At 41.5% G+C, this 26119-nt stretch overlaps 2 protein-coding genes across 2 annotated transcripts in view; one reads left to right on the top strand and one right to left on the bottom strand.

Moving 5' to 3' along the window:
- Positions 1–5188: 5188 nt before the first annotated feature.
- On the bottom strand, positions 5189–15725 carry mmp16b (matrix metallopeptidase 16b (membrane-inserted)). Its single transcript, XM_041055219.1, has 9 exons — positions 15607–15725; positions 14914–15030; positions 13474–13778; positions 10476–10637; positions 9449–9666; positions 9222–9360; positions 7626–7776; positions 5951–6066; positions 5189–5550 (listed from the first exon to the last, which is right to left on the bottom strand). Exons 1-9 carry the CDS (start codon positions 15708–15710, stop codon positions 5189–5191), a joined length of 1674 nt encoding a protein of 557 aa, XP_040911153.1. The 5' UTR covers positions 15711–15725.
- Positions 15726–24020: 8295 nt separating this feature from the next.
- Positions 24021–26119, top strand: part of egfra (epidermal growth factor receptor a (erythroblastic leukemia viral (v-erb-b) oncogene homolog, avian)) — a 42954-nt gene continuing 40855 nt past the window's right edge. Inside the window, exon 1 of the mRNA XM_041054674.1 lies at positions 24021–24280. Within this exon, the coding sequence (XP_040910608.1) occupies positions 24202–24280 (79 nt within the window). The 5' untranslated portion in view covers positions 24021–24201. The remainder of the gene's footprint in view (positions 24281–26119) is intronic.

Below are 26119 nucleotides of genomic sequence, written 5' to 3'. Positions count from 1 at the left end.
GTTTACCAAGAAGTTGCCTGTTCCAACAGATTTATAAAAGGCTTCACAGTGAGGGACTGAATATTCTTTTTCCAGAAGACACCACCTTCAGCTAAGACCAAGATGAGTGTCCGAGCTCTGCTCACTTCAATTTTATTTCTGCAGTTGCTGCTGACAGCAACTGCAGCAACAACATGCAAAGCAATGTGGTAAAGTATTATCAAGAGATTTATGCATCAGATTCTTTAGAGGTTTCCATCTTTTTTTTTTTTTTTTTTTTTGATGAAATAGAAAATTAAGAAATATCTGGGTTTTGTATTTTCTTCTTCACCACAGGACTTTTAAGTTGCCCTGCACCAAACCGATCAGTGATCTGGTGAACCAGGTGCAGGCTTGGAGCACAAAGAAGTGTCGTGATGGTCCAGAGAAGTGCATGTATGAGGTACTGCTGTACTTTTGTGTGATTACATTCAATTCATATGAACATTTAACTTTTCACATATCACTAGGTTTAAATGAACATCCTGACATTTTCTTCTGGTAATAACTACAAATCACGTGGACACAGGGAATTAGACTGTAATGTTTGTGTGAAATAAGTGTAGCTTCACAACTTCTGGGGTTGTTTTGTCGTAAACGAAACCCACACAAATAATAAAGATCTGTCAGCTGGTTTTAGCCATGGTTTGATAGCTTTACATTTCTGTTTTTTGGTTTTGTTCTTTGAGGGATTTTTCTTTTGTTTTGTAATTTTTTTTTTTTTGTTATTTCTGCTAGTTTTTTTGTTTTGTTTTTTTCTTTTAGATAATAAGAGAGTTCCCCACGTACCTTGAAATTAAACACACATCACCTAAGACTGGCACAATTACTCAGATCACCTTTAATTTTAACCCCCCTGCTGCACCTTTCTTCTGCAAAGTGAAGGTAAGTTTGCTTTTGCTACAACAATGCTGCGACTTATGTTACACGACAAATAACGTCACTGTATGAAAGCTCCTTTAACATGGCAGTGCATGCTATTCCTACGCAGGCCGTTTCCACTTCGCCTCAGAATGCCACCCCAAATGACTACTGCCTCCTCTACAATCTAATGGACGGTATGAGATTTGTTTTGCCTACATACTTAGAGCAGACTTAGCACTTCTCAATATACCATAACCTGGATGACTGAGTCACAGACTCAGACTGCATTGTGTACCTAATCCCTTCTTTGAACATTTTTTTTAATTGATTGTTACTCAAACAGGAAGTGGACTGACTCAGGCGACAGGCTACCGAGAGATCTGCAGTGAGGCAATGTGCCCCTCAAAGGTGTCAGCAACTTGCAACACAGAAGAATAAGTTGCAGAGTTGTCCATTTTGTATGTCTCAATATTATTACTATACAAATGTGGTCTCTTTTGTCTTTCTAAAGTCAAGGCCTACAAAATATATTAAACCTTATTGCCAGATGATTGTGCCAATGGAAATTTGGCTTCTGGTAGGTGTATTGCACTCTTTTTTATGCTGAACTTTACTGTATTAGTTTGCTGTTTTCCATTGCTGTCCAGTGCAAACACAGTCAAGAATGTCTTGCACATGAAATGATCCAATCTTCCTAAATAAATTGTCCTTTAATGTTGCATCTAAACATGCTTGTCTTAGTTTATCTTCAGGCTGTCGCTTTGTTGGGGTTATGAACCATAAAACGTTTCACCAGTGTCTGATTTGAATGTTGAATGTGCAAGAACATGATACAGGACACTTTCATTATGCACTTGCTTTATTTACAACACACAGCATTTTCTTTTTCCATGGAAAGGATGGATTAAAAACAAAATTCAGACAGTATATACTCTGTGTTTATGTACATATTATGTCTACTTCTCATACACTATGCCTTGGAGTGTATACTGCATGTATCTGTGTATAAGATCTCGACTGCCACACCCTTGCCTCCCTGGTGTATTGACAGCTGTCTAATCAGCCCCATCTACTTCCTTTAATGACACTCCACATTAGCCCTAATGCTTAGCAGCATGTAAAAAGGCAAAGAAAAAAAAGCACTGAAGAGTCTGGAGATAAACAGGGACAGGTCAGAGCATTACACTCAGGTCCACATCTAAAATACTACATATTTGAAGTGATTTAAGTATCAAAAAGACCAATGTAAATGTGTAACCTTTTAAAGTTTGTGGTTTACCTTTCAGCGATGGTTAAACATTCACACAAAATGCGCCGTTTGCTGTTGAGGCAGTAACAGAAGGAGGAGGATTATTCAGTAGCAGTGAGAAAAAAATAATCATTGCATTTCAAACCCACTTTATTGACAGCTTCTTGCCCTCAGTACAATGCAATGCAAGATTCGAAGTGCTGAGCACAGAGGAATAAATACGGCAATAAATACAGTACCGACTCGCCTCGCTGGCCGTCCTTAATTCACGCTCGCTGGAGCCATCAGACCCTCACCACAAACACACAAACCAATAAGACATCACACACAACACTGAGCCAAAGGTTTTTGTTTCCACCTTAAATTACAGTGGTCATGGATCAACATGGACTGATATGCACAGCAATTCAACACTGCCTCAGGAAAGCAAAGATGTGGACGTTTTCCTTCCTCATTTTGACAGTCGCCTGGAGATTGAAACAGGCAGAACAGACTGGAAGCTAGTAATTTCATATGGTTTATAAAAGATGACAGGCTGGAATCTGTCAGTGCATCCAGCAGAAACCTGCAATGCTGATCAGTCACTTTATTTGACCATAAAGAGAAAGACTGACTAGTACAATAGTGTCCAAATGATCCATGGTCAACAGCTATGAAAGAATGACATCTTAGTTTAACAACGGCATGCATTGCCCTTATTTACTTTTTAGGTTTTAATACCTAACAAACGGTGATGAGAGAAAACAACATCCAATGATGGTTTTTTCTTTGATAAAGTATACTTTAAAATCTCAAAATTCCTTCTTTGATATGTTATAAAATGGCATTGCCTTGATATCAGCGGAAGGTATTGACAGATATCCTTGTGCAGTTGATGTTGTTGACCGTTTCAAGTAAAAGAGTAAGAAAAACACGGAGCACAAATATAAAATTAATCACGTCATGAATGCTCACAGACACAGGTCCTCTGGCAAACTCTGATGAAATGCCACACCACCACAACCACACTGTTACATGTATGGCAGGCGACCAAAGGCAATCGCAAGACAATATATCTCATCAGGATCCAGGCTGTGCATTGTATTTATCATACAATACATGGGGAGAGAAAAAGCTTCTGCTCAGTTTAGCTCCATCTCACAACAGATCTTTGTAAGTGTATCTTTTTGTTTTTCATACTTTCCTGATTAAGGTGTTTTGAAAGATAAACGTGGTATATATATATATATATATATATATATATATATATATATATATATGTGTGTGTGTAACATCTCAGACCATGTATGTGAAATATTGGTCATTCGACTTAATTTTGCTGGTTGGGTTTTCCAATATGCCTGTAAATGCCTGAAGTGTTCCAGTCGTTCTTTAAATATTTATTAGTAATTTAGTAATGTGACATAATTGTAGTTTTTAGTATGGTGGTTAATTACAATTACAATGCATAAAATAACCTGGTTCCAATATTTAACACAATGGCAAAAGTTGTTAAGCTTCCTTTCTGACATCCAGAATTGAAGTTCCTCTATTTCTGCTGATTAATTCCTCTCATTGTTTAGACATGTTTTCTTTATTTATTTATTACAACAATAGTTTCGCTTTGCAGTTCCTCTAAAAATGATTTGCAACAACTCGGTGAAAAGATGGAGCAACTGAGCAAAAGCACTGGCTGCTGTTAACTAGAGATGAATGTGCGTCGCCTTTTAAAAATGGGCACCTCTCTTTTTTTTTTCTTTTTTCCTCCTTTCTCTTTTCTCCCCTCCTTCTCTGTGTCCTGTGCTATGTGAATTATTATGTAAACTTACAAACCTTGTACAAAAGTTGAAAAAAAACCAAAACAAAATATGGATTAGTAAAGCTGTTTAAAATTTATGGACTGACACTTGTTTGGAGTATTAGGATCCAAACTTGGCAGGAAAAGAAGGGATTCAGAATGTTAGCTGTTCAATAACTGACACTACAGTACAGTACATATATAGTGTGGGTAATTATCCTCTCTTTCACACACACACAACTAACCTTCGCTGTCTCTCTCATACCCTCCGGTGAGGCAGTAAATGAAAGCTGATAGCCTACTTGCCATCAGGTGTTTAGCACAGCTTAGCACATTTTAAAGAGCAATGGACCCATTGTGGATCAAAATGTCCTCAACTACTGGTTGTGAAGTTGCATTATGGGCACTAATCGATGCCTTCATACACTGTTTGTATTCCTACTGTGTCACTCAGCACCCAGTCACCAGAGAAACAGAGAGAGAAAGAGAAGGAAGTTTAAGCAATCTGTGATTAAGGCAGTCTCATAAATATTGCAGAGAGGTTTTTGGCCCCTGTTTTGGAGACAGACCGCCACAACAGTCTTGAGTTCCTAGCTCTTACTAACGGCTGCTTCCTATCGCCACAGATTATAGAGCAGACGGGTGGACGTGAATAGAAATGTCTAAAGAAACTCTAAGTATGATGCCACAATGTTCGATCCATGGAGGAAAAATATCCCATCAAAAACAACATCGAGCAGTAATCCTCTTTGGAAGAAAAGGTCATATTTGGTTTGTGTATCAGTCCTCCACACAATGAATAATCTTTTACAGGGACCCTAAATGAAAAAAAAAGCACAGCTCAGGGCAATTTAATTATGAAATGAAAGTAAAGTAGAAGCCTATATCTAATTTGTCCACTGAAGATAGTGCTAGGGGCTTTTTAAGCGACGTGCAGAGACGAGGATAGACAAAGGTCCCACTTACAGAAGCTTAACTCTGTCTCACTTAATTGAGTTCATTCCAAGATACAGAAAAAAAGTCGAAGCAGATACATACATATTAGCTGGACATAGGAGATGTGGCTCCCTCACTGTCTTCAGTTGAGTTCTGCTGATCGTTTTGCTTCCTTGCAGCTTGCACGTTATGAGTTCAAGCAGTTTTGAAATCTGCCAACATGGCAATCCTCACGTACTGTACCCTTTGCAGTGCTTCCAATTACTGTACTTAGGGCTTCAAGCAATAACTAGAACCTTTATCAGAGCTTCACATCCCTCTCTATACAGTGCAGTAACAATCCCTCAGACCCACTCCTGCATGGAGCGCTTGCAGTACAGTATGTGGCGCTGCGTGCTCTTCCTCCTGAACTGGAAAACAGTGTAGAGGAGGACCATCATGCACAGAGCCAAGACGCAGGGGATAGCGATGGCCACTGCTTTCTCAGTGCCCCCCGCGCTGTCCAGTTTGATGACGACGTCCACGTCACCGTTGTCGTAGTGTCGTTCCTCTGCCACAGGGGGGCTCCAGTCCCAGTCTGGGTCGGCGGGCAGGCCATCACAACCCATGAAGTCCCTCAGGATGGACCGTGGGTAGCCAGGCTCCACACGAAGCAGCTGGTTATTGAACTTCCAGTACTCCTTTCCCTTATAAAAGTAGGTGAAGCCTAGAAAGAGGGATTACGGGGACACACATTTAAACACATACATTTTCCAAGCAAAGACAGCAAGCTTTCATTCTTTGCTTGCAATACTTGTAGTCAAGTATTAGTGGTCACTCTTCTTTCACACCTGATATGAAGAGTTAATGTATGCAGATGCTCTGACATCTAATAGCTGATATGAACATAGATTTCACACTGGTTTAAACATTCAACCATAAAATCAAACCCGAAAATGAAATCAAAACAAACAATAGCCTGATAACAACCTCTGATGGAAAATGTTTGATGTTTGATCTTTTGTGTGTCTGGTTTCACCTCACTGTTTCTTAAAAACATTGATAATATGATGATATTTATCTCCAATCTCAATAACTAGTTTTAAAGTCAATACACGTCAGCGTACCGTTGGCCTTATCCACAAAAGCCCCCTGTGGAGAGTCGGGTATGCCCTTCCAGATGGTGATGGGTTTGGGATAACCTGGGTCCATAGTCCTCATGTCCTCATTGTACCTCCAGTATCTACAACAGGACAGATAGAAACAAACAAGCAATCAATACAGAGGTTTACATGTCAGTGATATGTACTCTTATCAGTCACTTGATCTTGCAAAAGACATAGATGCAGAAACTGGTACAACTGGGCATCACCATCACCAAATCCACAGAGACCAAAGCACAAAATCTATTTGTGAGTTTTCTACACAAAGGCAGCGATAACCCCTCTGAGTTATCCCCGTCAAACACCACCAGCATCAAGAGCATCCTGAGACACTGCCTCAGTGACTGGATTGGTGACTCTCTTAGTAAAAGTATGCCTCTACTTCACCAGCCAACACAGTGTGCAAGAAACAAAGGACCAAACGTGAAAACTCCACTTGGTAACACATTAACCCTGTTTTATTTAAAATGCCGCAATAAAGGCTCTATGCTAAAATGCAATAGGACTTGACTGTGTTCATGACACAGTCTGTTGTTTGTAACTTGCTGTGATGGCCAGACTTAAAACAACACTCTTCAATCTCCATCTGGCCATGTAACTATCAGCAACTGACTTAATTCACATGACCAGAGAAAGCGGTCAATCAATCATGCACACTGTGTTTATCTGCCACGCACATTTGTTTCAGAGGTTGGTTGTAATTGATCTGCTTCTCAGACACTGGCGCCCACTCACATAAATCTTGTTACACAATGTCATTTCTTTAAATTAGAACACCAGCCTGTTTCACACAGAGCGAGATAAAATCATGCTTGAGACGATGGACAGAACGTCCTGTTTGTCATGATGTGCAGCAGCAGGTTGAGGGATGACAGTATCATGACAAGGCATTTTGTCAGCTTTCACCACAGGGTCCCTTGACCTCTTAGGATATGATTTATCGTGACAGCTGAACAAACATGTGAGTCACACTGGCATATTCTCAAACATTAAGAGTCTTGTACTGCCCATAGATAAACAACAGATTCTCTGATGTGGTTGTTTTGGAAAGACTTCCTGGTTTCATGTCCCTGCCAACTGCAGGTAACTAACTATGACTAAATCCATTTAGTATGTGTGTGTGAGTGTGTGTATACGCAGAAAACCTAAACTCTGAAGTAACACAAACGTTGGTCTAACACTGGGTCATAATGAGTTGAATGCCAATAAGCAGCATCTGTCAGCTGTTAAAGAGGCAATCAGTGGTTTCAAAGCAACATGTGACAGCTTACAGAGCGTCACGGATGCCAAGTTATTTATGCCAAAATTAAAGAGGCACTGATCAACACACCTGCAAAATGATTTAACATCTCATGACATATTCAAACAAGGCATTGATAAAGAAGAAAATACTTATTCCCTTTCACTGCAGGATCATCTCCACGAAATACTATATTATAATTTTAAAACCAAATTAAAATATATAATAATTGATTATGTCATTTGGTAACACGCAGTCAATTTACTGAGATAAACAAAAGAGTGTAATAGAGTTTTCAGCCATTAGTGGTCCTCACAGTACTTGTTTTTGCTTCAAGAGATTCCAGTTCTGCCCTATTGCTTAACTTTATAACACGACTAATAATCATTCCACACAGACCTGTCTCCTTTGAAGAAGTAGGTTTTGGCGACATCCTCCCACCAGACAGCTGTCTCGATACTCTGAGTGGGCATGCCGCTCCCGAACAGCGAGATGTCCTGAGGGTAGGAAGGCTGGAGAGTAGTGTCCTTGAAGACCCAGAAACGGTTTCCTAAAATACACACACACACACACACGAAGTTAGGAGGCTCTGGGACACAGACATTATCATAAAGATGATCTCAGAAATAGCGTTAGACACAGAAAAAACACTGCCGTCCTCTCAGATCACTCAAGCCTTCGGTTTGGCTTTTTTTTCGCCCATGAGTTTATTTATTTCTATTCACATGATTTCAAAGGTCAGATGTACCACCTCGTTTACAAAATACCTTCGCAGCAGAAAATCTATGCAGTGTTATCTATAATACAATAAACAGTGAGACGATGCTCTGAAGGCAACTCCGCCGAGACTTCTTGTTTGGAGTTTTATTGAAGCTATTGTTGCATTTAATTCAGTTTGATCATAAGTGCCTGAGGCAGAGTGAGGAGAGCTGCTGTGGTGGTGTGCTTGCAGTAAGTAGCTAGGCACTCACACACATACATGCGCATGCACGTGCACACGCGCACGCACGCACACACACACGCACACACACACACACACACACAGTTAAGTCCCCATGAGTGAATAAATAAAGCATGAGGCACTCTGATCCCACTGGGTGACAGATGTCATGTTAATCTGCCTGATGGACGGACGTCTGTACCGGACGTGCACCCGTTCTGTTATCGTACAGAATGCAAAACAAACCTCACAGTCACCCAGTCTATTACTATTATGATAAAATATTACTGTATCTTGAGAGAGCTCACATTGTTACATGTACTTGTGATGGCTGTAAAAAAAAAATAAAGCATTTCAATTAATAAATAAATAAAATACTACTCTATGTTTAAAGAGCTCATACATGTGTCAGAGCTCGTACATATGTCACAGGCACTTGTGGTGCTAAACAATAATGTTGTACATTATTGTTACAATATATACAATATCTCTATAGTATACAACATATCACAATGATGTGCATTGTTGATATAGAGAAAAAATACTTTTAAAATGCTATTTATTTGTCCCTAAGGGTTAAAAAAGATTCAGTGGTAATTTGTGTAAATATTTTTGTTAAATAACTTTATTTATTTAATGTTTGTAAATTTAATTTGGGGCAGAAAAAAATATTTAAAAAATTGTGTAATGTAAAGTTGTTTACATGCAGCCTTTCTCACCAAACTGCATTATGTGCCTGATGAATATGTTGAATATATTGCCTTAAAAAATATCTCAAACTGTATTGTTTAAATTCAAATTCATTCTTCATTACTTGTTTGTTGGTGCATTGCCATGTTTATTGGCATGTTACCACCACCAACTGTCAATCAGCAAAATGCTGGAAAACATTTGGCAGAATTGCGTATCATGTCGCCTGTGTGCTCTCACATGTGCAGCCTACTGTGTCTGCACAAAACGGTGACCTCCATACTAGTGGTTAAAAACTCCATAGGGTACTTTTAGTAAATACAAAATTCCCAAACAGGGAAAAAAAAACATTTTATTTTTATTACCTTTGAAAAAGACAAATTTCCCTTCACTATTTTCATAGACGGCATCAATTTTGGGAGGCAGGCCTTTCCAGAAGTAGTTGATCTGCATGGGGTAGCCAGGGACTACTGAGTTATCCCGCACCCTCCAGAACCACTGGTCCTATTGAAACAGATAAGGTCGAATCGTCATCATCATCATTTTAAACCGTCAGAAATGTTTACTTAAACTGATGGTCTGTTCATTCTACCTTGAACACAAAAAGCTCCTGTCGGAGGATGGCCAGGGTGTTGAAGCCTCCATCACAGATGTTGGGTTTGGAGTTGGGGTTGGAGGGCTTGGCCCCCTGTGGAGGGCGGTGGGGTCTGGCGTGGCGGTCATGCTTGCGGGGGTCCGAAGGAGGATGGAAACGAGGCGGAGGGACAGTAGGTGGGGGTCTGGTAGGCTGCGGTGCCCTGTCTGGTGGACCTAAAAAGACAACAACACAAAATATTTAATCCTCCTTCCACACTGTTCCTCTTTGTTAATACGGTTTTTATGCTTTAAACATCTAACATTTTTTGTGTCTGTCCCCAGAGATACGAGATATTAAACCAGTTTACAGTCCTTTGACCAATATACTGTACCTTTAATTTTAGCACTGATGATCTGGCCTCTTTGGAGCTCTGCTAGCTGACTCATGTTGTTTTGAAAATGAGTATTGGCTGGCCTATTTAACAGTTGACAAATGCTTCTCACATTGAGCCCAGTATGACTGATGCAACAGCATTTGTAATAGTGACTAAAGCCTTGTTCAGATTGCCAGCCCAAATCAGTTTTCTTGGCTTATCCAAAATGTAAACTGGATCCAGACCACATTTGGAGGAGGTTTGAAATGCGATTACAATCAGGTCTCTACAGATGTGTCTCAGTCCGGACGCTCTGGCTATTGAAACTGGATTAAAGTGTTTTTTTACTTGCAACGTAACACAATGACGACGTTGAATTCACAGTAACCGTAGCTACATAGTCCGTGACGCCTACATCATTACTACAGCTACCCATGCAGATGATAGGCTGTTGATGTCTGGACACACACAAATCCAATCTGATCACTTGCAAATAACAGAGGAAGCAGTCTATCCTGATGATCTGATATGGGAAACAAATCTAAAATGCTTTTTGTGACTACGTTCAAACTACTGGAGTTATAGAAAAAAGGTTACTTAGTTCAACTTCCACCTAATCTCTTATGCACACACTAAACAGAGAGACTGGAATATGAAGTAGAGGGTTACCATAGATTTTCTGGATGCCCTGTAGGTCATCGTGAGGTAGTTTGAAGTTCTCTGTGTCCATGTACTGGTAGAAAGGAGCCATGATAGCAGTGGGGTCATTAGAGTGCTCCAGACCGAGGGCGTGGCCCAGCTCGTGAACCGCAACCAAGAACAGGTCGTTACCTGGAGACGGGAGGAGGACAACTCCACTGAGAATGTAAACACACTCCATCATATGTGACATATACAGTACATACAGAACAGTACATATATATATATATGATGAAACAAAAGATGAAAAAATACACAGAGGCACTGATAAACACAAGATGTGTACAGTGACAAACAGAAACGCACTGAAAACTACACATTTTACTGTACACTGTACAGACCACCCTATAAATATATAAAGCCTACTCTATAAATTATTGTTTTTTCCACATATTCTGCATTTTCCTATCGTGCAACAGTGGCACTGAAGCCAAGCTCATGGCTAAAATGCAGGAATCAGTGAAAAAGAAGGAAAGATAAAAACGTGGGAGTATAAAATACGTAGGAAAATCAAAATCAGGCTTCTCTCAGGTCTTTAGTGATGTGACTTGATTAGTCAATCAGCAGAAAATAAATCAGCAGCGATTTCATAATCAGTTAACCACATAAGTCATTTATCAGAACAGAAAATGCCAAACATTTGCTTGTTCCAGGGTCTTAATGTGAGAATTGTGACATTGTAAAGTGAGTATCTACAGGTACAGGACTGTTGGTTGGACAAAACTGAGCAATTGTGACATTACTGTGCAGTCTCTGAATTTGTGATGTCATTTATTTTTACACACATAACCAGTTAATTAATGAGCAATGAAAATAATCATTTCTTGCAGGCCTGTGGTCCAGAGGAAACCTCCATGGTGCAGTGAAGTGCAAGTGAAGATTTACAGGAGCTAAACTGTCAGGCATGAGCACTTTTTCTATTTTGCTTTTTTAGAGAGGATAGGCCACATGCGAGCCACAGCTGACCAAGAGCTGAGGGGACGCACACTCACGTTGCTGCCCAGGGCGCCCAGAGAACAATGAAAACTCAAACGCACAGCCATATGAACACATCCATACTGAACACATATAAATGTCGCCCTAGCACAAGAAAACGTGGGTGTAGTTCGTATCACATTCAAACAAACACACACATACAAATGAAAAAAAAAAAAAAAGAAAAATGTCACGGTCAGTGTCTCTAGTTAGCACTCAGCTCATGGTGTCAACCTGATTTAGAAAGAAGTACACCATTTACGTACAGCTTCTGACTGAAGCTGTCCCCAGGAGATTGTTGCCCTTTAAAACATGATATCTACTCCAGCCAGCAGTGCTGCACAGAACAACCACTGACCCTCAGCCAGCAGCTAAAAGGTTACACCTTCCCCTCCCCCATTTATCTAACACAACCAGCCTCCTCCACCTAACCAAAAATGTCCCATAAGGACTCCCAGGAGACAGGCAGGAGCTACCATTAGCGCACATGTCAACATGCAACATTTACAATTACACCGCTGTGAAAGCCCATTAAATGTTGCATGGCTTTCCAGACACATAAGCTGAGACAGGAGCCTTTCAGAATCAGGCTCAGCACTCCACATTTATAACCATGGGACACTGCGCAAGGGTGAACATGAATTTGACTTGGGAGTCTGAGACAATTGCCACAAAGCATGAGAACAAAAGAGAGAGAGAGAGAGAGAGGGATGGGAGGTGATGGGTGGCAAGCAGTTTACCAGAACAAACTCAGTGTGAGCTGTAACCCTCCTCTCACACTAATGGCAGGATAGAATGTAAGCATATGGTACAGGGAATTATACACACACACACACACACACACACACACACACACACACACACACACACACACATAACTATATACTTAGGTAGGATAATTAAAGTGTTTTTGGTTGCATGGCTACAACAGGCATTTTATTTTCCTCTCTGAGATACTCAACACACAACTTAATATGACATAACACAACTCACATAACATGACTATACATGATTTAACTCTACCTAACATAACTTAATATCTCCATACTAACATTACCTAACATAATATGACACGACAAGACACAACACTTCACATCACAGTATAACATAGCAAATGAAACGCAATACAATCTATAATAACCAATAATAACATGACACAACGTAACTTAGCAAAACATTGCACAACATGACTTGAAGCAACATGATATGATAATCCATAATGTATTGACGTAATGTGACAATAATAACCTAACCTAACAACATAACATAACACAACATAACATGACCTGACATTATCTTTAAATGTTGTTAAAGTAATGGTATGGTGGATGTTTATCCAATACTTTTATGTAGACCTCTTTTGAAGAATACCACTGAGCTGCATCAAATCCACTAAAAACAGAATAGCCATAATCATGTGCCAGCATCCAGTGTCTTAAAATAGCAGGGCTTTCTATCTTGTCATATGAAGGGCTTATTATGCAGAAATAAACATCAAAATCCTGACAGATGGGGTGATGCGTCTTTACAGAGCACAGCCATCAAAGACATCTCTGCATTTTTTGTTTTTGGTTAAGCATCCTTCATATCCTGCCCCGTGATACCATCTCTGTCCTATTGCCCTCCTGCCTGGCCATCTGTTTTTCCATTATTTGCTTTCCATCGGTTCTTATCTTTCTTTCTTGATGACTGCTCTTTTTTTCTGTCTCTCTATGCGGTCTTCACTTCTTCTAAACCCTTTACCTTTTTACCTCACCATCAACATTAAGCATTTAACAACCTTTCTTTTTCTTCTTCCATTTCTTTTTTGCTAAACTTAATGTCTTTCTGTAATTGTTTCCTTCGCTCTCCCTTGCTGTAGCCTTTCCTTACTTTTAGCCTTTACTCGCTCTTTCATTAGTGGCTCTTTGCCATCTTGTCTTACTCCTTTCCACCACCATTGTCTGTCTCTCCTGATTTGTGGTTTACACCCATTTTTTTCTCTTCCACTTACCATCATGGTTGGGGTTCCCCAGAGTCCAAGGCTCATCTGAGTCAAAGTGTGTGTCCCCTCCTATGCCTGGCCCAGGGAAATAGGCGTGGGCGAGGAATCCCCCCTCCCCGTCAAAGGGTGAGCTGTCACCATGAAAACCCGAAGCGAAGATGATGGTGATGTCCACATCACGCCTGCCAGTCTCCAGGGCACTGTATGGAACGGCCTCAAAGCGTAAGGGTGTCACACCCTGCCAGACGTCAAATGCCCGGCGAATGGCATCATGAGTCTCCCGAGCGCCCACCTTTGGCGTGACATTTTTTATGCTGTAGGAAGGAAAACAAGTAAACCAGCTGAACAGGTTGCTGATGGATGGAGGCTGTCAGGCTAAGAAAATGCCCAGCAGGTTGCGGTTTACACACTGTAAAAGACCAGTGTGAATGGTGCGACAATCATACGTCGTTTGAAACTGCACGGCACAAAACATTGAAACGAAAAGGAAATAAAATACAAACTGCAGCAACCCTGTGCTTTGTTACCCCACTAATTTCAAGTGAACATTTTTCCTTTTCAAAATGAGGAGGTACCAAAAAAAAGAAAAAAAAAGTTGCACTTGTCACAACTACTTCAAGCCCGGCAGCTTTCACTGAACTTTTAACACAGCAGTCGTTATCAGTCGCTGGCAGGCAGAGAGGAATGGGAAATCTTCTCCCTCCCTCTTCCACTCATTTTCATGAATAAAGTGCAGTCAGCAGCAGCACTGGCTCAGCACTGATTGACATTCCATTAGGAGAGGTGGCTCATCAATTCAAATTCGGGGAGGAAGGAAGGATTTGAATAAATTGACAGTGTTATCGTCTATTACTGCTGTAACCTGTCAATTTGCAGTTGTGCCAGAGACCCGTTTATCGGTTCTCCTCAGAACCTATTAAAAGCTGGAGCTTAATCAAGCGAGATAAGATGAGAGTTTGAATATTTCTGCTGAGATTACAGACAATTTACACTCAGGATTTTCAAACAATTTTTATATGAGCGGAGGAAAGCCTTCAATCTTCATACGACTCAGCTAAAATTGTTTGTTTTGTTTTATGGAAAGGCAAGAATAAATTGAAGACGGGTAAAAAAAAAAAAAACAGCCTGATCCCATTTTTCATTTTGCCAGCAAGCTATTTATTCACTGGAAAATAAACATACTCACAGCACACATGGGCAAATTTATGTGTTAATCTATGTGTTTCTGGATGTGTGACTGTGACTATATTTTTGTGTGTGTGCCCCCACATACGTGACGTATTTGCGCAGTCTCTATGACAACACAGAGCATGTGATCCCAGGTGGTTCAAGAGGAGGAGAGGAGAGACAGAGGAGAGCTAAGAAAATTAACACGGGCACATCTGAACCCTACAATAAGCGCTGCTAAACTCAATGGTCGCTATGACAACTGCATCCACTGTCTCTCACCTGTAGGTGATGTGTGTACGCTGCCACCTCTGTCCTGTCAGCGCGTATCTCCGCGTCCGTGACCTCGAAGCGCTTTTAAATTTGTCCGGAACTCCGCAGCGAGGCTTTTGCATCCAACTTAACGAAGAGAAGAGGAAAGAGAAGAGAAGAAGAGAAGATGACTCAAGCTTGCCAACTAAATGTTGGCAGGCAAACACCATCACAAGACAACATAAAGCACTTAAGGATACTCTGCAGTTCTCTTCCTGACAGTTGCCAGATAATCACAGCAGCAGGATAAGGGAGTGTTGTGCAAAATACTACCAAGCTACTCCAAACTACTAACTAGCCTCGTGTTTTCTCATTCATACCACATCAGATTATCACGAGTACGAAACACACACAAAACATAGGCAAAACATTAATTCTCACCTCAGTGTGATATCACTGCATCATCATGCAAAATGAGAAGAAGGAAAAGTGTTAAAACCTTCACCTGAGGTTGTTTCAGGTCAGGTGATGCGGGGAGTGAAATGAGCATCTCTGTTTCTGTTCTTCACTTTTTTCATTGAAATATTGATAGCCATACCCTCTGCATTTTAAATGAATGAGTGGAGCTTTTGCATTAATGTAACATCAGCAGCCGAGTGAAAGTGAATGTGCGCCTCAGGTTGTGTTTGTACAAGCGTGACCACGGCACATGTGTATACTCACTCCTTGGTTTTCTCATCCAGTGTCCCTGTGACATTGAGCCCATAGACGCGCTGCATGGCAGCGATGGCTGAGTGCATGGTTTGGGCCGAGCGCAGGACAGACATTCCTGGTTCTGTGCGGGGAAGGTAGCCATACCTCTGTAGCCATCTCTGTGAGGGGGAAGAAGGGAAAAGATTTGGGCCTTCATATCATGGCTTGTTTTAGGCTCTTTGCCTTTATTAGAAAACTCAAAGTCAAGAGAAACAGGGAGGAATGATAAGAAGACGGACACAAGGAGATTACACACGTAAACCATCCAGAGCTGAAAGAACGTCCAGGATGTTGCACATTTGGATTTTTTCACCAAACAACCATGATGCCCACGTTTGGGTTAAAAAAATGAGTAAATCATCTACTATAATGTACATGTATCAACTGAGAATTGTGTGTAATCCAGCAAAGGTGAAAGTATTAGCTGCAGATATAAATTTGAATCTCCATCATTTTGTCTTTGATTACATTTGCTCGCACATGTAACCATTTCAATAAATGCTATTTTTTTTGAGAATTGGAATTAAAGCTGGGTGGCTGCCTAGTACCAACACAGACCACAGATATTCCTCATGGCTCGAGGGCACCACAACCGGAGCTGTTTAACGAGGACAAAGTATACTTTGTTTAATTACCCTACATTTTTCCAGTAAGCGGTGAATCCAATTTGCTGGGGGAAAACTGGGTACGGTAACTGGCAAGATTCCAGCCACAAACCTGCTTCCTTAACCTCTAGTCCACTGCCAATCCCAGAATAAAATCAATACGAATATGGCTGTGCATTATTCATTTTGCATCTCAGAAGAGGCCGTGAGGTGACAAACCATTGCTACAATACTTTTTCATCACTGCAAGAACTGGGACTGTGTGTACACTTAACTCTACTGAGTGGATGAAATGTTTAGAAGCTTTAATGAGATTCTTAGCTTAAATTGTTTGTCAGTGGTCTATTGTTTGCTTAAACTGTCTCTCCAGCGGTGGTTTAGGTTTAAATTTCATTTGCATTTGAATCCCTACTTGTGACCTTAGTCAGAGTTTGTGTCTTGCGGCTGCTGGTCAGTGAACATGTGCAGGACTGTGGCCCTGCCTCCTCTTGCCCTACAAAGCTAGAGTGCAGCTTGATACTGAGCAGAGAGGTGAGACAGAGCATCATCCAGGGGTCACTGCCAGACTCAATCCTGATGCTGAGAGCCACGAGGTGCCCACGCTATCCACAGCTGCCGCCAACCAGCTGCTTCCCCATCACTACAGAGCCTATGAGAAATGCTCCAGCTAGCTAATCTGACTAGCTGTCTCCTCTGTCCATCCCTCCCCCCTTCTGCCTCTATCCCTCTTTCTGCTGAGCTAAACGCCTTGTTTATCCCCTTTTTCCCTCGCTCCTGTGGGTGTGTTTCCTCTGTGTGTTGTGTTTGTTCAAAGGCACAGATCTCAGAGAGATATCGGGCAGATTTCAGTGAGCCATAAAATTGAATAATGATGTGTGTGTGTGTGTGTGTGTGTGTGTATCTATGTGTGTGTGTGTGTGTGTGACTGTCAGCCTCAGCATTTAATTTCTTCAGTCTGGTGGGAGGGGAGCCTGTGGTGAGGATGGAAATGGCATCAATTAATAAGGTACAAAAAAGCAAATCCTATTATGCAACTTGTGTGTCTGTAAAGGTCTAATCTCCTCCAACACTATGATGCTGCCAAAGAATGTCTGACTTTATATCGGCCTGTCACAAAACTGTATCAAGCTATGACAACATAACGCTTTTCTGTTAAAATAGACCACTCTAAGTGCAATCATATCTGGGCTGCACATTTGGGATCAGTGGGCTGGATCAGCTCAGCTCATGGACCGCAGTGTAATAACCTCAAATGAGCATCCTTCTGTTTCATTGCACCCTACAAATGAGGAATGTGCGATATTTTCGCTGTTCAGTGCCTGAGCTGTCCTGATAGGCTTACAACGTCTCCATGTTATGCCTTATGGTAATTGTGCCCACGGATAGTGTGGGGAGTCACTATATATGTTTTTCACGCCGAGGCAGATGATGTGGAGGAGATAGCACGGTCATTTATGGTAACCAGGGAGGGAAGGCCATTTATCTTACCTCAACGCTGAACTGATGATCCTCCTCTCCGGACACGGCGCACGAAATCCAAAGCAAAAAATGCAAGCAGAACGCTGCCGCGTAAAAGCAATCCGATGGTTTTCTTTTATTAGAGGATACTAAGGTCATAATGACCTGTTTTTCCCGAGTGTTTATTAGAAGAAGCCGCCCGTCTGCTTTGGCTCTTGTGTCAAATGAAAACCATCAGGCGAGCTGTCAAGGCAGATTCAGATGAAAACGAAAAAAGGACCCCGCGTTTTATAAAATCCCGATGGTGGCATAAAATGTTCCGATGTCAAGCAGAGATAACGCGGCACGTTAGACCCGCTGCCCTCGCCATTCTTATTTACATCAGGGGCTACATCTATCCAGCAGCATCAATGGCCATGTACAGTACCCAGTCTGCGCAAGATAGGCTCCCTCCCGACTCGACGCCTGCGCTTTGATTTCTCACACAGCGCAGCGCTGCTTGGCAGCATCCTGAGAGCTACCCTACAGAGTGCATGAGAGATGAAATACCAGTCCTCATAACTGCCCGTGCGTTTGACTTTTATATCGCAAAGGCCACAAGCTCTTGTGCAATCTGAAGCGCACGTCTGCAGTCAGATAGTCTGACCTTAAATTCCTAATAGTAAACAAAGGCCTAGATCCCGATTATGGACTGATGTAGCCTACATTCCTCTGCTGATGCTGTGATAAAGCTAAGCCAAATGATTCTTTATGTGCGATGAGAAAATTGGGTAATAGTCCTGTGACCAGATTCCAAAAATAACCTTCACCTTGCCCGTAACTGATAAATGAATCAATCATCCAACTCTTCATCATCATTACCTGTGTGTGCACAATCAGGACATCGGGGCATGAGCGGGTCATTGGCCCAATTATGTTCACTTTTCTTAAAATATATTTGTCCCATAATTCACCCTCTTGTCTGTCTGTGGCCTGAAAGACCCAGAACACACGACCTGACATCTTCCCAAGACATTTATAGCTCCTACGGCTCTTTATAGCCCAGATATGTTCTGCAACAACCTGCCTCAAGCAAACAAGCCACAAGATGGCGGTGTTTCATTGAGGAACGTGGCCGCCAGCTATTTGCTTGCAAACCTCTGAGGACATACAGTACAGTAAGAGAGACCAGAACCTGAATCCACCCCACATTAACTAATGGGCCGAGTAATTGATCTGAGATTGATTTAATATAACAGACCGAAAGGGCATACGCAGAGGAGTAAAGACGAAGCTCACCACAGCGTGCTTAACACACTTTTTGTAATATATGAGAGAGAGGTTTGTTTGATTTGTGTGTGTATTCATGGTGCTGCTTGGCAAAATATATGAGCAACTGATAACAGAGATAACGGATAAATAACAAAGGGGCATCCTCCATCCGTTCTTCCATTATCAAACCATGTATCTGTTCATGCTGTGGAGTGGTAAGGTTTAAGCCTCTCAGTGTGTCCCCGGTATATCCTGTGAGCTTCTGTCAATGGACCAAGCATTTCAAAAGGAGCTGTCTCAAATGTCTCTTCCAGGAGCCAGGGCTCCAGACTGAAATCTGCATTTTAGCTGATTACATCCATGATCTCATTCTATCAATCACTTGTACAAGAGAGATTTGGAATGAATATCATTTGCCAAGCTGACAGATTTGTGGCTTGGAAGGGTTTTTTTTTTTTTTTTGTGAGTGTGTGACCACAATCCAGAGCAAAATGTGCACTGCTGGAACCAGTTAGTCTAACGGTCAGTCTCTTTATTCACACTTGTGCATGACTCAGATTCCCGCATTGAGACGCACTTTCTCACCACTGATTTAAATGTGACTGGCCCCCTTTTACAGCAAGAGAACCGTGGGATCAGCTCTGGGAACGTAGACCTTCACCCTGACTGTACCACAGTCAGGAGCAAACCACTTCAGCACACACCGGTAATCAAAGCCCCATGAACCAAAATGACAGCATCAATGTCTAGAAACATCACTTTAACAGGATTGCACTGCACACTCTCCTGACCTTTGATGGTGGATTGTTATCTTGTATGAGAACATCACTAAAAGGCACAATTTGAGTCTGACACTTTTTTTTTTCTTTTTTTTTTTTTTGCTAGATGTCCAAAACAGGTTGCTGCACCTACAGGACAGGCAGAGGAGAATCAGTGATGGATCCTCAAAAATCCTCAAAACACACAGACAGAAGAAGTAGTGGAAAGTAACTAAATGCATTTACTCAAGTGTTGTAAGAGGTACATCAAGGAAATCAAGGCTTTAGATTTTCTGTTACTTTACATTTCTACTCCACTACAACTGAACTGTACTGGAGTAAGAATTGCACTTTAAACTTACTTTTTACTAAATAAATTGTGATGTATTATTATAGGCTAAGATAAGATTAAACGTCATTGACCCCCAGGGCAAAATTCACAAGCCACCCATGAGTATTAAAAGAAAAAAATAACTCAAGCAACAACACTGATGTGATATTATTTTATTTTTTTTATGTTTGGCTTTTATGAAACACCTCACTGACTTTGATAAGTGCTATTTAAATAAGCCTTGTTATTATTGCTTTTAAATGCATGGCATGCCACACACATTAAACCTTAGCTTTGAAACCTGAACACAGAAACTTCACGCAATTATTCACGTTACTCACAAGCGTGAACAAGGTGTTCCATGTTTTGAAACAGGATGTGACTGGTTGAGAAGTTGAGAAAGGGATTCCTATTGGATTAAAACAGGTTCATTCATTTACTTTGAGGTGTTTACTGTGTAACCCATTGGGCTACCATGGAGACCACATGCTCTGGCAAGTGAGCATGGCTCATAGCCAAAGAACAGGGGCCTCATCAGGAAACAGTAAAACAGTGAGCAATAAGACACATGCACACGTTTTATTGCTCTTCATAAGAAAAGAAAACAAAGTGTACATGTGAACTCACTGTTACAACACAACAATCCACTCCTGTGTTCAGATATTGGCCTCTAATGTTTCAGTTTAGCTTAAGGAAAATTTCTTTGGGGTGGGGGCAGATGGTGAGATACAAGGTAATCTCGCTGGCTTCTGTAATTAAACCTAATTAATTGGTACTTGACAGTTTGTTCTGAATGCCTGAGGCTTTTCAACCATACTGCCGGAAAAAAAAAAAAGAATTTGGAGGGCTATTATTAAAGCTTTTATGGATTCAGTCACATCTAATCCAAGTCTTATCTCATATGTCAACGACACGTCAGCCATGACAAGTGCCTAAAATAGTGCAGAGATTCGTATAATTCATCTTTCTGGACACCCAGACGCCATCATGTTTTGTTTTGGATTTGATCTGATTTTGTTCAGTATTTCTGTTAATCATCCAGGAGAATTACAATGTAGAATGAAGATTTCTGTTTTGATGTGTCTAGAGTTAGAGATCATTGATTAATAGTGAGATTTTCTTGAATAATCTCACTATTAATCAATTATCAAAAATGTTCCAGAATTAATTTTCTATTGACTGACTAATTAATTAACTTACTAAATGTTGCAAGTCTACTTAACACCTTCACTGGTGTTCGTTTTTGTCATTTTCTGAAACACAACTAGTGTGCTGTTTGTTTGGCTGGAAGCAGCAGATGTTGTCCCTTCGAGCAATAGTGAATCCAGGACAATCCCCTGGTCTTCTTTTCTGCTTCTGCAGCACAGTTTCATCTCTACCATAAAAAAAAAACCCAAAACAAAAAAACACTCACTAATGATGGCAACAGTGGTGGTGATGGTGGAGGTGGGGGTTGGTAATTTCTGGTGTTACTGGTCCATCTGGGCCCTGTCATGCAGATCAGACTTCAGACCTTCAGGATAACTACTCATCTCCCCTCACAACACGGTCACATAATCTTACTGCTTGACTGCACCACTCTGGTGTAAACATCAGTTTAATGAAATGTTCTTAGAAGTAGTGTCTTATGTTGTTTGGATTTTGCTGTACTTGAAAGAAACTGAGTCTCAGATGTGTATTTATGGCTGCATACTGCTAATGAGGTACAGAATACCGGTGCTTACTGAAGATAAGAGATGAGATTCCATGATGGGACATGTATTTACTTTTCCAGCAAGTAGCTGTCATCCCTCCTCTCGCTCTTTCACACACTTTATTCTTCCCTCTATCTGGTTTCTTTCTTTTTTTTTTTACTCTCTCTTTTGAATCCCCAGTGGTCTAGCCATTATTCTGTGTTTGTTTAGTGTTTGTGCTTGGCTGACAGACAGCTGTGGAGCGAGGCTTGTGCAAAACGCACAGTCTCAGGACAGTGACATGAAACACTGAAACAACTGGGACCTCTTTCTTTTTCACTGTGGAACATTTCATAATTGAAACATTGGCCAGTGGTGTAGAAATCGGTGAGAAGCCAAAGGGATTTCTTTCTGTTTCTTTCCCCCTTTAATGATCCTCCATTGTGGTTCACTATGTAGTGAACTTTGGTTTCAAAACATTTTAAACCAACCTCTGAGTCAAATTCAAACATACGACCTTGGGGTGAAGCTGAAATTTGATTTTCACTCAAAGTAAAATGACAGTATTTGACCTCTTTTGATTCTCTTTATGAGACTTGCACCATTTAAAAGTCTGTAACCTTGTGAAGGGAATAGCTCTCTTACTTAATGGGGCTCCCTCAGTTAACATTTTTCCCCTGACTTACTTAAATGACAAAGGTCCTGGACTTTTCTTTTTTTCCATTTTCCAATGACAGCACCTAGAGCAGTCAAACTGACAGCTGCATCACATCCACAGCACACTGAAAATAGCTTACTGTGCTGTCTCATGTGAAACGTTAGCCTCACATTAGGTAATTTCTCCTCGAGGAGAATAGTCATAATGTCACCCAACACAATAACCTCTTCCTCCAATAGTACAACCAAAGACGATTTGCTGAGCCATTAAGCTGCAGTAATGAAATAAACACCAGTGTGAAAAATGATTTCCATCACTCCTGTCCCCATAGAGTCTGATCTGTGTACAACAACAAACACATTTAAGCAGCTTGACATCCAATTAGATTCGGCTCTGATCAGACAGACACTCTGTCAACAGTCTAGACATTTTGTCCATTCAACCTCTGTATGACACTGATACTAGGGCTGTCTGTCATACACGCACATCAGCAACTAAATGAGGGTGAAAGTGTGAATGTAAGATGCCTGAACTCACAGTTGGTCCTGTTTTTATTGGGCCAAAATTCAATGAAACCTCCAGAGGTTAGGTCTGACATCCCGGATGAGTCATCATCATCCTTTTCTCTAACTTTCTGCATGTAGGTGTTCAACTAAAATAACTCCAGGGACACTTACATCAGATTTTGCCCATAAAAAATTCTCCCCAAAAATAGATGTCTATCTGTAAAATGACCCTGTGCTTTAATTTCCGGAGCCCTGGCTTCAATAATGCCAGTGATGACTATTATTAATTAAGTGTTATCTCAGATAATTTGTGTCAATTTCACCTAACCCAGATTTTTGGGCTGTTTCTTCAAGTCCGGGCCAAGAATTGACCACTCATCACTGAGCAGGTCTGTGTGAATAACAGGTATTTTCCACTGCAGATGTGTTCACATGTCAAATCAGGAAAAACACAGGTGTAATTAATAACATGGAGACTGACTCCACAGGGTCTCCAAACACAGTTTGTCCACAAGCGAGATTTTATAAAGATGTTTATGTGTTTGTTTGTTTTTTTGTTTTTTTTATCAATATTATATTGTTCTCAGATTTTTCAAACTCAATTCCCAGCCTCAAGAACCCAGCACTGGTCAGATTCAAGTAAGCGGCCTGCTAAGAAATATGAACATGATCTATAAAATTACAACATTTCGGCACTTAAAAACTTTGTGTATATCTATTGTGTATATCTGTTATCTGCCTTTCCCTTCTCTTCCTTTGCCCATCTTACTGCATCTAAATTCACGCTCCTCTGCAAGTGCCTTTGATTATTGTTTACAACAGGAGGTTTGTCCTGCTTTTCAACTATCACAGCGAAACTGAGAGCAGCTGGTTTGGGAATGACAGCAAACTAAAAAAACTGTACCTATATATTTTATTTTCTTGAATGTTGTGTTCTTTTTAATACTGATTGTGTGCACTTTTCCATACAGGAAACAGTACAGTATCACAGTGTATTCTATGACTTTTTCACCCCTAAATTTCACCCACTCTTCCTCTACCTGAGCGCCCTGAAAGGCGCATCTGTCCTCCCTCCCTCCTGACGTCAGAGCAGCCCGTGGTTTGTGCTCACTGCCTGAGCTCGGAGTGCCGGAGATATCTACGAGGAGGAGGAGCAGTCAAAGTTTGAGTTTCCCGGAGAAGGAGAAGTCTTTTACTGAACAAGAGGGGGAAAAAAGAGACTTGAAGAAGATTTGTAGGCTTGATTTCTAAGTTTTGATAAAGCGGAATATCGCGTCTTGTTGGCATGGAATGATACCTTCTCCCCAGGAGCGTCTGAAAACACGATGGCAACCCGTTTTTTGAAGTGGATCAGTCTCACCTCTCTGCTTTGCCTGGGCTCCTGTGTTCTGGCGGAAAGGAAAGGTATGTCAGGGTGGCTATTACAACATGTACGTGGCTGGGTTGTAATGGTAAGAGAAGGCTTTCGCTTTCCTCTTTGCTTGTCCAGTATTTACGCAAATCTCAGAGAAATCACAGACTGCACCCAAAGCCACAGAGAAACTTGATCCAGCGTGGGAGAAAAGTTTCTCACAGTTTCGCTGTTCAGCCCGTGACCTGGTTAAAGCTACAGAGAGGCTCCTGTAAACTTTAGCGTTCATTATCAACGCGGGACAGTTATTGAAAATCACCTACAGTCACTTGTGTGTGTGTGGGTTGCGGGAAAATTTGATTTAGCCAATTAGTGAATTGCGCAAATACGCATCTCAATCCGCTGATGACACAAGTACGCAAATTTGCACAACGTTAATCATAACTAGACAATTTCCCTTTGGGAAATCGCGAGAGTGGTGCATTGCACTGCTAGTAATGTTGTGTGCTTCGCAAAACCCAGTATTGACACTATTGTGTGTGTGTGTGTCTGAATGTGTTTGTGTTTGTCTGTGTGTGCCTGAGTGGGTCTGTGTCAATACTGGGTTGTGCTTCGCACAACCCAGTATTGACTATTGTGTGTGTGTGCGTGTCTGTGTGTGCCTGAGTGGGTCTGAGTCAATACTGGGTTGTGCTTCGCACAACCCAGTATTGACTATTGTGTGTGTGTGTCTGTGTGCCTCTGTAAATATTGTGCGGTGCTCCCGCACCGCACAATATTGACTGTGGGTGTGTGTGTTTGTCTGTGTGTGCCTGAGTGGGTCTGAGTCAATACTGGGTTGTGCTTCGCACAACCCAGTATTGACTATTGTGTGTGTGTGTGTGTTTGTGTGTCTCTGTCTGTGTGTGCCTGAGTGGGTCTGTGTCAATACTGGGTTGTGCTTCGCACAACCCAGTATTGACTATTGTGTGTTTGTGCGTGTCTGTGTTTGTGTGCCTCTGTCCTGTGTGTGTCTGTGTGTGTGTGTGTTTGTGTGTCTGTGTCTGTGTCTGTGTGTGCCTGAGTGGGTCTGTGTCAATACTGGGTTGTGCTTCGCACAACCCAGTATTGACTATTGTGTGTGTGCGTGTGTCTGTGTTTGAGTGCCTCTGTCCTGTGTGCCTCTGTCAATATTGTGCGGTGCTGGCGCACCGCACAATATTGACTTTGTGTGTGTCAGTCTGTCTATGTGTGTGTCTGTGTTTGTGTTTGTCTGTGTGTGCCTGAGTGGGTCTGTGTCAATACTGGGTTGTGCTTCGCACAACCCAGTATTGACTATTGTGTGTTTGTGTGTGTGAGTCTCTGTGTATGTGTGTGTGTGTGTGTTTGTGTGTGTTTGTGTGTGTGTGTGTGTTTGTGTCTGAATGTGTGTGTGTGTGTGTGTGTGTGTGTGTGTGTCAGTCTGTCTGTGTGTGTCTGTGTTTGTGTTTGTCTGTGTGTACCTGAGTGGATCTGTGTCAATACTGTATTGACTATTGTGTGTGTGTGTGTGTGTATGAGTCTGTGTGTGAGTCTGTGTGTGTGTGTGTGTGTTTGTGTTTGTGTGCCTCTGTCAATATTGTGCGGTGCTGGCGCACCGCACAATATTGACTTTGTTTGTGTCAGTCTATGTGTGTGTATGTGTGTCTGTGTCAAAGACACACACACCCCTATAGTTCTTGACCCCTATAGTTCTGCTGTAGTTTTAATTACAAAGACAGAGAGACATAGAGTTATTACAGGGAGAGAGAGAGCCACAGCTCTTGCAGTCACGGTTGCCATGGGGATGAGCTTTCCCGCCGCTGAGGCAGCTCACAGGTGCTCTGACGAGCTCGTTTTCGGCCGAATCGGGCCTGCCGAACAACTGCTATCCA

The sequence above is a fragment of the Toxotes jaculatrix genome, chromosome 14 (genome assembly GCF_017976425.1).
Source record: "Toxotes jaculatrix isolate fToxJac2 chromosome 14, fToxJac2.pri, whole genome shotgun sequence".
Taxonomy (NCBI): domain Eukaryota; kingdom Metazoa; phylum Chordata; class Actinopteri; family Toxotidae; genus Toxotes; species Toxotes jaculatrix.
Note: the sequence above shows the minus strand (reverse complement) of the source record. Positions and strands in the feature narration are given on the sequence as shown.

What these genes read in the sequence shown, in the direction of transcription:
- mmp16b (XM_041055219.1), bottom strand. Translation starts at nt 15,710, where the DNA reads ATGTCTGTCCTGCGCTCGGCCCAAACCATGCACTCAGCCATCGCTGCC. An exon ending in CGTACACACATCACCTACAG is followed by an intron (nt 13,779 to 14,913) that starts GTGAGAGACAGT and finishes TCCTTCCTACAG; the next exon opens with CATAAAAAATGTCACGCCAA. An exon ending in GGGCATCCAGAAAATCTATG is followed by an intron (nt 9,667 to 10,475) that starts GTAACCCTCTAC and finishes TTGTCTTTTTAG; the next exon opens with GTCCACCAGACAGGGCACCG.